Below are 12,186 nucleotides of genomic sequence, written 5' to 3'. Positions count from 1 at the left end.
TGTAGGGGGAATCAGCCAACACACAAACAAATGAACAACACCACCGAAGAAGAAAAAAAACTCCACACAGCATCCACTCTACACTACGAGCTATTTAATAAGCCACCACCACAGCTGCCTCAGCTACTTGAAAATGAATGCAGCAGCTCTCGCCCTGATTTAAAGCCTACAGCTCTCTCCCCTGGCAGATTGCACTGACTTCGGAAATGATCCATCTTTATGGCAGAGTGCTGGAGCGCTGGGAAGGATGGATGTAAAGGAAAAGCACTGAATGTGTTTCATGAGATTAATGTGGAAATGGGGGACTAGATTCAACTGTGTTTCGTGTTGCGCTGCGGCCTTTTTAGCGTAGCGGCTCGTGGGTAAAGCATAGCCTATGTCCGACCAAAGACACTGCGCTTTTAGGAGCAGAGCATTTCAACACCCGGTTCCGTTTCACTGGAGCAGGACTATGCCAGCAAAACTGATTCCACTTAGAGAGTGCCTCACCCCCACCTCATCCGTCTTAAACACATTGCTGCGTTTAAAGGGGAGAGGGTTCACTTTTATGCTGGCACAGCCATGTGTATGTTGGCAAACAGACCAGTTCTCTTTTTCTTTCTTTCTTTCTTTCTTGCTTTCTTTTGGATTTCGCTCATCCTTTCTTTTTTGCTGAAGGAGGAAACAGCCCCAAGGGTGATCTTTGAACCGTAATCTGGTTTCACATCAAACAGCTAACCATTCTCTCCCTCAAAAACAAAGCTGTCATCCTAGACACATAAAATCATTAGCATGACATCTCTTAAAACTTAATAACAGATTGATGTAAAGTTGGAGGGGAGGGTTTGCTTATCCTTACACGCACCTGAGACATTTTTGAGAGGGGCTGAAGAGACCTGGCTATGGGATTCAGGAAGTTCCGAATTCAATCTTTTTGTTTCAAAGTATGACGGTCAAAATTCCTCCCTGTTTTTCATATAAATCTGGCAATTATATTCATTCAATGGTTCCTTACCTCTCAATTACAGTATTTTGTCAGTAAATATTTTTCTTTATCTCTATGCATTTGTCTTTGTCTCTCTTTCTGAAGCAGGCAACCTCAGGATCTTTTCATTATGTACAGACATAAAGTAGACTGAACCTCCAATGCTGCCTAACGACTCTACATGCTGCCATTCAAATTCCAGGGCGGAATCTGGCTAATCTAGTTCAATAATCAACACACCTCAAGGAGATTTTGTCAATATTCAAGTGAGTCAGGGATAGACCTATCTGTTAGCAGCCTCAGGGAACCTTATCTTCCTCCACTAATCACACTGTCTCACCACCAACCACTGAGAGAGAGAAAGAGAGAGAGAGACAAAGAGAGGCAGAAAGGGAGAGACAGAGAGAGAGAGGCAGAGAGAGAGAGAAAGAGGTAGAGCGAGCGAGAGAGAGGCAGAGAGACATGAAGAGAGAGAGAGAGAGAGAGAGAAAGAAAGAGAAAGAGACGCTGCAGCCCTCATGACACGTTTGTAATTATAACTCCGGCATGGTCCAGCAGCACAAAACCAGATGAAGACTCTAAGAGCCTAAGCTAATGACGGTGCTGGTCTTCTGTCACTAGTGGTATGCATATGATATGCACTCTCTTTGGGCTTTTACCTGTAGTCCTGCTGGGCCCATTTCACCTTTCTCTCCTCTTTCCCCAGCGGGTCCCTGTGTCAGAGAAAGAGAACGAGAGGGTGAGGGATTTTGTTACTCTGCCCTTTCATTTTGTTCATACCTTTCCATTTTTGTTCATTCCTGGGTCATTTCTCAAAGAGACAGAACATTGATAAAGGAAGGAAAAGAAAATATGAAAAACATAATTGCACACTGAATGAATGAATGAATGAATGAGTGAGTGAGTAAATGAGTGAATGAATGAGTGAGTGAGTGAGTGAATGAGTGAATGAATTGTATACCAGAGGTCCCTGAATAGACATTCCACTCGGCCCCTGGGGGCCTGGGGGTCCTTGTTGGCCAGCGGGACCCTTCTCTCCTGCTGGCCCTTGAGATCCCTGAAAATGAACATTTTTATGCTGTTTAAAAATCCTATTAGCGATTATAACATCCTCTCACAATAGCAATTGTCTTAGAAACCAGACAATCAAACCTATTTTATAGAACAGTTGCACGCACAGGCTTACTTCTTGAGATGCCAGTGCATATTTAAATTAAATTCAAACTTTAAGTGACAAGTGTCCCATGTAAGCTCAGGGCAGTGAATGACAGACTACAAAAGGGATATGTCAAGCGAATCAACTCAGCTGTCAGTACATTCAGTCATTAGCCAAGGCAAGTGACTTCCTTTACTACACTACTAAATAGCAGTCTTAACATGATGCTGAGGGGATGCAAGCCATATGTAATTGTGTCTTGACGACTGACATACTAGTGGGATCTTTTCAAGTGAAAGCTCACTCTTTTAATAAGTGAAATATGTCGCCTGGAAATAGTGAGGGAAGTAGAATAATGCAAGTTGTATTCATTTATATCCTCTTTACCCTAAATTGGGTGACATGCAACAGCTAGTACTATATTTATGAAGTTTCTTGCATTGTATTTCCAAATGGCCCAACAATGATTTTAAGAACAGCAATGCCACCCTGACTGCACTTATGTAAAAAAGGGAAACAATCATGGTATTGTTTTGCTGTCACTGGATGACTTGGAAAACAATCCGTTGTCTGGCTTGCATTTCAGTGTATTCAATCCCATTTCTGCTCTGTCTTCTGTCCTTTTGTCAGATTAATTGTTTATATAGTGCTTATTGGCTAAAGTTGGCAGGCAGACTGACACCCCAGCAAGGATTCTGACATTAGCATTTCTTAAAACACACACAATATTCATAACTATGACGAGAAAAGCGCTATGCTAGCATGTGTAGCCCGCGTGCTCTGGGGACTCCAGTGGGATCGAGTTTGCCCACTGCCCATGCAATCAAAATGAGATTATGTCTGCACAGGGGTTTGCTTTTTCTGGAGCAGGGTACTGAGTGTTTCTGAGCATGCATGGGCACATCTGTTGTGACTTTTGTTTTCCAGCGTACGGAAATCAAGATTAAGGATGGAAGACCAGAGCAAAGGCACACAGGCTGACTACAGGAGAACTGGGAAAACAAAGCAAAGGCTTATGGGTAATCCTGTGCAAATAAGCTCGAATGAAACCCATTAAGCATTCAAAGACCCGTCTTGGACATGATGGTTGGCGCTGGCCAGGCTAGCGAGGCTGAGATTTGCACAGCATATGCAAACAGCTGGGATGTCCAAAAACAACAGAGGTACAAACACATCCATTGTATATACTTGTGAATTTCCCACTTCCGTGGCGGTTGTCTTTGGGCTGTTTTATCGGAAACTCAAACTCAGGCCCTGGAGACGAAAGCCAGCTCTCATGGGTGGCCTCTCTAATGTGATGTGGTGTAATGACGTGTGATGAGCATGACAATTTCAACTCACCGTTGAGCCAGCCTCTCCTTGACTACCTCGCATGCCTCTGATACCAGGACCACCCTGCAAGGCAGACAAATTCATACACACACATACACATGATCACAGACACACACACACACACAGACAAATATATGCTCACACACAAATGCAAGATGGTGTGGATGGACTTTGGTAAATGGTACAAATGAATAAAAATAATAATGAAAAATACATTATTTTGACTATCCTTAAAGCAGGAGATACTTTGAGTACAAAGACGCCTGCGCACATCAAAAGGAACTCTTTTCACATTGTTGTTATCATGGGAAGGTCAGTGTTCATGCAACAATGCAAGAGTGATCAGCAGAATTCAGCGCTGACATGACAACATTCAACATTCAGATATATGCAAATGCTACATCATCTGCATCTGTGTTCCACCTGCAGTGGTTTGGGCAAACACAGAGGACACGGTAAGGTAGTTCCCTTGGCTGGATGCAGCACTGCGAGGACAGTGTGATTAATGAGAGGTACCTCCCAGCTGATCTGTGTGAAATCACTAATCAAAGTCACATTAATAAAAGGGAGATGAGCTGGGTATGGCAATGTGATCAGCATATCTTCTATGGAAAGCAATCTTCACTGAAGAGATTAAAATCCGTATAATGGATGAACCAAGTTTAAAATGTGATACAGACGATTCTCCATATGACCTTTACTGTCATCTGAAATATACCTTATGTGAAATACCATATGCCCAAGACTTGCTAGACACGATTTAAGTATTCACACAAAAAAAACACTGAATATATTAATACTGCTAGGGACAGTAGTGATTTACTGTTTGTTTACAGAAATAATAAAAAGTAAATCATGAAATATAATAAATATAATAAATCCTAACTCATGGTCAGCTCCTACCTGAGATCTGAGACTGCTGATTGGCTCTGTGAGCCAACAGTGTGAGACAGATTCAGATAAATCAATATCCATTTCATTAACTCCCTGACTACCACCATGGTTAAACAACAGAAGCCCTTGGGGATACATCTATGATTACATACCTCTCACACAAACCAAAATCCTGACTTTAAAACAGCTCATTTTCCCCCGAGAGCCCTATGGAGCTCTGCTTGCAACGTATTAAGGCAACGGTCCAGACCAGACTTATTCACAATCCATCTCCACCACCGCACCATCCCTCACAGAGGGGGGCTTTGGAAATGAGAGCTCTCAAATGAGCACGAGCAGAGTGCCTGTGGGCGCAGACCTGAACTCTCCATAAGACTCAAGAGTAGGGCGCAGAAAAATGACAAACAACCTTCAGCTAAGCCTCCCTTCTTTGATGGATGGAGTAACTGGGGTTCAGAGCTCATGCAGGGGAAATGGTGCTGACATATCTGGTGGTGGGAAAGCGGGCACCATGTAGTGCAACTGGCTACACCAGCTAATGATATCATGGTGCAAGTGACCAATACTGAACTGCATATATTGCATACATTATTTTCACCTGGTATCAAAATTCTTTCAAAACTTGAGATTACCTAAAATAAATCAACTGTGCCTTGGATATAAAGAATATTGGTAGATTCCAGGTCCACAGAAGTATGATGATATAATCGGATTGTTTTATGTCCTGCCAGGAGATCTGCTTATGGTCCAAGGAGTTGAGTGATAAACCTACCGGTGGACCAGACGGACCAGGGGGACCTTTGCTGTCCTGGGAGCAGGTGCAGGCATGGGGCATTGCTGGGCAGTCTTCCTCTTTTCTCTGGTAAAGCAAATCAAAATACATCAACATCCAAATGCCAGTTCAATCCTCTTCTCACACAAGCTTCTTTACAAGTTGCTCTCTGAATTCACCAACATGAATAAAATCAAGAGTAATCTTGCTGTGATCTTGCAGAAATATTCCCAGATTTGCACCTGGCCAATTAAATATTTGTCTTCTGCTGTTTTATTTTGTTTTACAAGGCTGCCTAATTGGATTATTTGTTGAAGAGCTGTCATTCTGCTTTGAAAAATGTCTCTCCGGTTTTATAAAAGGGGTTCGGTTTCACTTTCCCCAACACTGTGGAGAGAGCAGGTGAGGCCTAGCTGTGGAAGATCGTTAGGCCCCTGATTCATCTGTCTCACCGCAGGGGCCCGTGCTGGAGCCCGTGAAGCTCACCAGACTGCACAAGGTGTATAAACACATCTTACCAAATGAAAATACTGAGCAGATGCTCTGGGTTCTGTACCCTACATTTATACTCTTGTATTTGACTCTCAAATAAAAGCAGATTTTGCAGTCAGACTCCAAATAGTCCACAGTCCTTTAAGGCTAAAATAGTTTTCTAAGAAAGATTGTAGTGTTTTCTTACAGTGGTATGTCTAAACATTTCATGTGTGATGATATAATTGATATTGCCAAAAAACGTCTCCCATCTCCCATTTCAGCTAAATGAAATCCAACTGAAAGGTATGTCAATCACTTGGCCGCTGAATGCAATTTTCAATGTTCTGCAGTCCCCTGTTGCAGTCCAATGTAGTCGATCACATTGAGAATTTGCTCTAATAAAATGCTAAATGACTTTGTATGAAAACAGATGATACTGGGGAATTCGATTTGAATATATCAACACTTGATTTGTTTTAGCAATTTGCTATAGTCTTTGGTGGCAGGCTCAGCCTTAAAGTAAAAAAAAAAAGATCCAAACCTAGACCACTGGTTGGTAACTAGCATGCCAGTTTGACTATGAGGGTTGTCTATAGGCCACTGAGTTTTGTTGGGGGGGTGGGTTCTTACCAGGCCAGGAAGCTCACAGCATTTGTCCCGGCTGGCCCATGATGTACTGCAGACAATATCAAACATCTGGAGCTGGAACTAATGGATACAAACGCATAGACAGACACACACACACACACACACACACACACACACACACACACACACACACACACACACACACACACACATGCATTTCATGAACTGCACAAATTACTGTCTTTCATGTAAAAGCATGTCCATTTCATCCACTCTTACTCTGTAATGATAATAAGACACACAGTACTGATAATAATAGGACACATTTTAAAGTAAGTGCCACTTTGTACATCTGGATTCAATGGCTGCATCCAACAGGTTCAACCTCTTGACTGCTGATCAAATCAAATTCAAGTCTGCTATTATGGTGTCTAATCAACTGATATAGTCTCGTTTAGTGGAAAATGGTGAATGAAGATTTTTGATGATCCATTAAATGCCATAACAATGAGCAATTCGGTAACTGCAGTGATGGCAAAACCAAATGGAACAATCTCCATTCTCAATTTTCCACCATCGCCTCTGACCAAGATACAATTCACATTCAGAGGGAAAATGTGAAATATTTAGTCCTTTGCAAAGGAGCGAGAGATCCATCAGGATGTAATTACTCCACTCAGACAAAGGCCTCTCCTCACAGCCCCCTCCTGCTGTGACCTTTCAGGCTGGATGGGCCTCCTCCTCGGAGGCACAAGCCCAGCTCTGTGCTTGGGGCGCCAGGGGGCCAGCCTGTGGGAGAGGACCGGAGCCCGGCCCAAAAGGCCAGGCTGGAGACGCGACGACACACGTCTGCATGCCCACTGTGTGCCCCTCGTTTTAGAACTGAATCTCATTTGGAGGACATTGCCTGCCCTTTTCACCGTGTTAAACCGCACTCAGCTTCTCACTATCCCCGTAGCAATGTATTAAACATAGAACACCCGATTTCTACTCACTCTACCATGCAGCATAGGGATGTTAAGGACTACTCTGTTTAGGTGACACAAGCCCAAAACTCTACCCGCTCCTCTCCCTCTTTCCCCCTCGGTCTCACCGGTGCTGAGTTGTCTTGTGTTCCACGAGAGCGCACCATGCGGCCCAGCACCTCCACCCCATCTGTGGTGATGTTGCCGGCAGCGTTGATGGGCTTCTCCCCCGCCACATTGCAGTCGATCACCACTTTGGCGGCAGTCTTGCTGATGGCTAGATGTAGCTAAGCAGGGGAAAAAAGTAAGATGGGTTAAATCTGACATGTGGGCCAAGCACACTAACATTGCTTAAGTATGTCGAGATGTTGAATATTTTATGTTTACACACATATTATTTCTTGAAAATGATTTATTTTGGAATATTCAAATACCAATCTTCAACACTGTCTAGGATGACGCAAACAAAGAGGTCTACATCTGCTTCACTTCAGTTGAAGTCAAACTCTGCAGAAGCTCTTTCATACTCCAGATGTATCAGTGACAGGATCACCTACTCTCCCGGGGTGAACATGAAGCTTAACTCAGTCAGGTGGATGAGTTTGCCATCAATCGTGACTGCAGTGCAGCCTGGTCAATGCTCAAAAAAACATGCTGACGTGAAAAAACAGCCCAAAGTTCTGCTTTCTGAAATGATTCTGACAGACACGGCTGCTCCTTAATTGCTTTTTTGCCTCAGACTCCATTTTCTACAGCCCAGTGGGTTCTGATTGTATGTCTGCATGCCGGAGGTGTCAGGGACTTGTGGCCGGGCCTGCCATATTTGAGAAGGAAACAATGAGACGAAACTCACCGTGTAGTCACCACACGTGTGCAAAGTCTTCAGCAAGGCCGCCACTGTAATGAAGAAGCCTAATAGTGACTGACTCCCCCCAATCTAAACCTCATAACGCAGGCAGGTGTATAACTCTATCAGTATGAGACGGTCAGCAAGACCACCCGCTTGGGTGGAATGGCTTTGACTGGTCTGAAAACCATACATCCACTAACACACAACTGTAGGCAAGTCATTAGATGCCGTTTTTACATTTTTGGAGCCATTGCATTTGTGGGGTGTGTAAAACAAATAGCAAAAAACTGTGCTAACAATCAGAGCTTTTGTAATATAACTGCACAGTGTAAATAGAGAGTATATCATGCAAGTGTGTGTGTCAGATTTATGAAACTGTTCATGGGAAAATGTAGCTTTCCGTCAGCCAACCCACCTGGTGCAGTTTAATTCATCTGTGTCAGAAGACACACTGGTGCTTATAATAACAGGTGATTTATGTATAGGACAATTATTTGCTGAGTGTATCAAAAGGATGTATAGGTGTGCCTGTTCAATAACAAATGGTGGAAGCTGAGGAGTGATAAGATCAAATAAGAAGTGTTAAAGTGTGAAAAGATGTGACCGACACAGAAACTTGAGCAGCAGAAAATAAGTAAATAAATAAATAAATACACAGCTCTAATTTAAGTGTGCTGATGCACCTGGTATTTCCTGCTGCTTCAGACCACTGTCACAATGCCTTTCAATATTTCTAATTGAATACTAGTAAATAGGGATGCACCGATACCGATACCAGTATCGGTATCGGTGCCGATACTTCGTTAAAATACTCGTACTCGTTTTGAATTGCCGATACCAAGCACCGATACCACTCATCAGTATTTCACTGCATCAAACTGGCCGGGCTATGCTGACACAAAATGTGATTTATTGTCCTACCTGTCCTACCACTCTCTGCCAGACTAGTAAGTAGCTTATTTGCCGTCTTGTGTTGCATTTGCTTGATGTTTGACTGTGTTAGGAAAGTTTGGCATAGTGTCAAAGTATTTCAGTATACAGGTTTCGCTAAATTTAGCTGCTAGCATCTCGTTAGCGATTAGCAATTCCGTTGAGCTGCCTTAACGGCGATTTGGGCTCATTTTAAGATAAATGACGACGACAGGAGTAAGGCACAGTGTAAGATCTGCACTGCTACGGTGTGGAGGGGCGGAAAGGAAAGTACGTTGTTTAACACAAGCAATTTGATTAAACATCTGAAGACACACCATAGTGCTAAGTACACAGCGTTCACTGATGCTAGTGGCGCAAGACCGAAGCAACCAATCTTAACTGACGTCTTGCAAAAGAAAAAAACGCGCACGCACACACAGAGAGAGAGGTAGAGAGAAAGACTGTGCCACACATCTTCTGATCCTTTTGTAACTGAAATGTGCTCTTGTGCTAATCCAGTAATAGTTCTGTTCACTTTTTGTTAAGCAGACTGTGTTGTTAACTATGCAGCAAATTGAATTGCCTTTATCTGGTTATATTTGCATTTTGTCTCATGTGATGATATTGTCTGTTTGAAGGCTTTTTTTGTGTGTTAAAACCAGAAAGCTCTGTTTATTTTTGGCTTGGGATAGCCTTCTGTTAATTTTGTACTATAGGCTTGACATAATCTGCAGAGGATAAAATAAAATCTGCCTCCAAATTAATTGCACTTTCATGGAGACCAAATCTAAGAAGTATCGGTATCGGTACTCGGTATCGGCAAGTACACGAATAAAAATACTCGTACTCGTATCGGTTTGTAAAAAAGTGGTATCGGTGCATCCCTACTAGTAAATAACAGCATGCTAGCCAGAATGTCAACACCCTCAAGGTGGAGCCCTGGGCGTTATTTCCCTAGTCTTCATCCACCTTCATCCGACAAGAAGCTAGTCTTTGGCTCCGTCTTAAACTGTCCCTGTTAAATGGATTCAAATCAAATAAAAAAGACAGGTCCAGAGATGCTACTCTTCTCGGCAATGTCCTAATCAATCCAGAGATAGTTTCATTACCAGCCTGATTTGGCACTGTTGCACACTAAATTATTGTGCCATTCTCTCTTGCTACACAAGTACTCACAAGTCTGCTACAGAAAGAAACATTGGTCATCTATTGAACCCTGCTGAAGACCTTTGGGCAATTTATCTGTTTGGTAGTTTGTTTGTTTATATATTGCCAGTCCTTGGAGTTCTACCATTTTTTCTCTCCATTCTTCTCTCTGAGTGTAGCTGGCAATGAGGGAGTTTACTGCACCCTATTGCATCCAATTCTTCACCCTGATGCAGTGACAGCCTTTTGTGTCTCTCCGGTCCATAAATATAGGAGAAACAGGCAGTTTATCAAACAGCCCATAGTGTGAGCCACCTTCAACTGGTCTGTCCCAGGATCCGTTTAAAAAGTCCATTTGCTTGGCAAATCAGTGTGGTTGCGTGACTGTTTAAACATCCAGAAAAAAAAGTCTAACAAAATGTCTCACAATGAAGGTCATTGCAAAGAGCAGGGATTAACTCAGTTTGCGATGACACTGTTTCTTTCTCATAACAGCATAATTTCTGCATACAGAGAAGTTGATACAAGAGCTTGTGTTAGCATGTAATTAACCATTCAATAATACACTTGATGACACTGGAAGTTCTTTGTGCAATGACTGTGGTGGCCGTGCAGAAAGGCCCAATTATTCACCATTAACATGTCATGGCTCATCACTAATAGGAGTGTGCAAGCGCTTCAGATGACCTCACTATATGGGGCGCCAAGTGTAACAGACATTCGTTCATAGACTGAATACCTTCTGTATTACGAAAAGCACAGGTTCATTATGAAACCAAGTAACGCTGTAATGCAAAACAAAAACACATTAGCATTCAGTCCACAACATATTTTGTGCACAGAAAACTGATGATTCCCGTCAGGCGCTTTTCATTTTGTGGACAGAAGACTGAATGACACTTCTCACTCACAACTCATTTCGTACTTAAAAGTAATTCTGTCCACAAAATGGATGTCCTAAGCCAACATTTATACTTCTGTGTCACGAAATGCAGAATTCAGAACACTACCATCATTCTGTGTTATGGACTGTTCATTTTGTCCATATAACTGTTCTGCTACATTAGTGAAAGTATGTACAGGCTACTCAGGAAATATGGTCAGGGGCACTATAAGGTTTGGTCCCCTAACCATCCTGCAAGGTACAGAACCTAGTCAGGTGTCAAACTAGTCCTTGCCAAGCACTAGCAGCATTTGAGATTAGATCCTAATATTCAACTAATTTTCAATCCTTTGCTGTATATCATTGCCTGACCTCCAGTCCTACCATACCACAAAGAAAATGTTACTTGAATGGCAAAAGGTAGACAGTTAATCTTAGCGGGTTGTACTACAAAACAACACACCAACAACGTATCCTGTAGCCTGTAGTAAGAACATCTAACACCAGCAAATCATTTACAACATGCATCTTCACTGGTCCACCGGCTGCACGCCTGAGGGTTTGGAAGGCGACTCCAATAATTCATGTAATGCAGTTAGCAGCATAAAACACTCTCCAATCATTCTTTCCTTTTTCTCTACACTCTCTCAGTTCATCCACAGTCTCTTTCGGTTTGAAAGCCAGTGTTACTTATCCAACATCTGACACCCACGCATCAGAATGATGCTCAGACCACTAAACTGTCTGACCCAAATACAGTCAGCAATTTAATAGCATCAGTGAGTATAAACATAGGTGTGTCTGTTACCAAGTACTTAAGTAAGTAGAAAACTGCAGGCGGTATATCGCCATCTCTGGAACCTACATTATTATAAAAGTTTTTTTTCCCCAGGGTTTGTTTAAAAAACTGTCATAACAGTGCAGGAGAGCTGCATGGTATTGAGGAGGTCAGCAGTGAGCGGGATGGTAAGTCTCGCCCTCCAAGTTTACATTGGGAAATGGGTTTCAGCTGCAGCCTGATAAGCTCCAAGTTCAGCCCATCCACGGGGGAGGAGAGGGCAAATATGCTTCTCATTACTCTCTAGCAAAGACTTGACTTCCATTACTAAGCAGAGAGAGCTAAACCATTGCTGTTTGTTTCAAATAAAAATACCGGATACAAATAATAGAATACAATGCTTAAAGTGAAGAAATGATTCCATTCAGGGATAGCTTTCCTCACTTCCTTTTTTGCTCCCAGTGATCATGAT

General features: G+C 42.6%; 1 protein-coding gene across 2 annotated transcripts in view; it reads right to left on the bottom strand.

Annotated features, from left to right (window-relative positions):
* The window catches only part of col14a1a (collagen, type XIV, alpha 1a), an 81,230-nt gene that overhangs the window by 13,963 nt on the left and 55,081 nt on the right, over positions 1-12,186 (bottom strand). Inside the window, exons 34-39 of one of the 2 annotated variants that reach the window (XM_031573722.2) lie at positions 7,274-7,432; positions 6,223-6,300; positions 5,119-5,205; positions 3,462-3,515; positions 1,926-2,021; positions 1,624-1,677 (exon numbers count right to left, since the gene is read on the bottom strand). In XM_031573722.2, the coding sequence (XP_031429582.1) occupies positions 1,624-1,677; positions 1,926-2,021; positions 3,462-3,515; positions 5,119-5,205; positions 6,223-6,300; positions 7,274-7,432 (528 nt within the window). The remainder of the gene's footprint in view (positions 1-1,623; positions 1,678-1,925; positions 2,022-3,461; positions 3,516-5,118; positions 5,206-6,222; positions 6,301-7,273; positions 7,433-12,186) is intronic. The other variant, XM_031573730.2, reaches the window with a different exon arrangement.

This window comes from Clupea harengus, chromosome 1 (genome assembly GCF_900700415.2).
Source record: "Clupea harengus chromosome 1, Ch_v2.0.2, whole genome shotgun sequence".
In the NCBI taxonomy this organism is placed as follows: domain Eukaryota; kingdom Metazoa; phylum Chordata; class Actinopteri; order Clupeiformes; family Clupeidae; genus Clupea; species Clupea harengus.
Note: the sequence above shows the minus strand (reverse complement) of the source record. Positions and strands in the feature narration are given on the sequence as shown.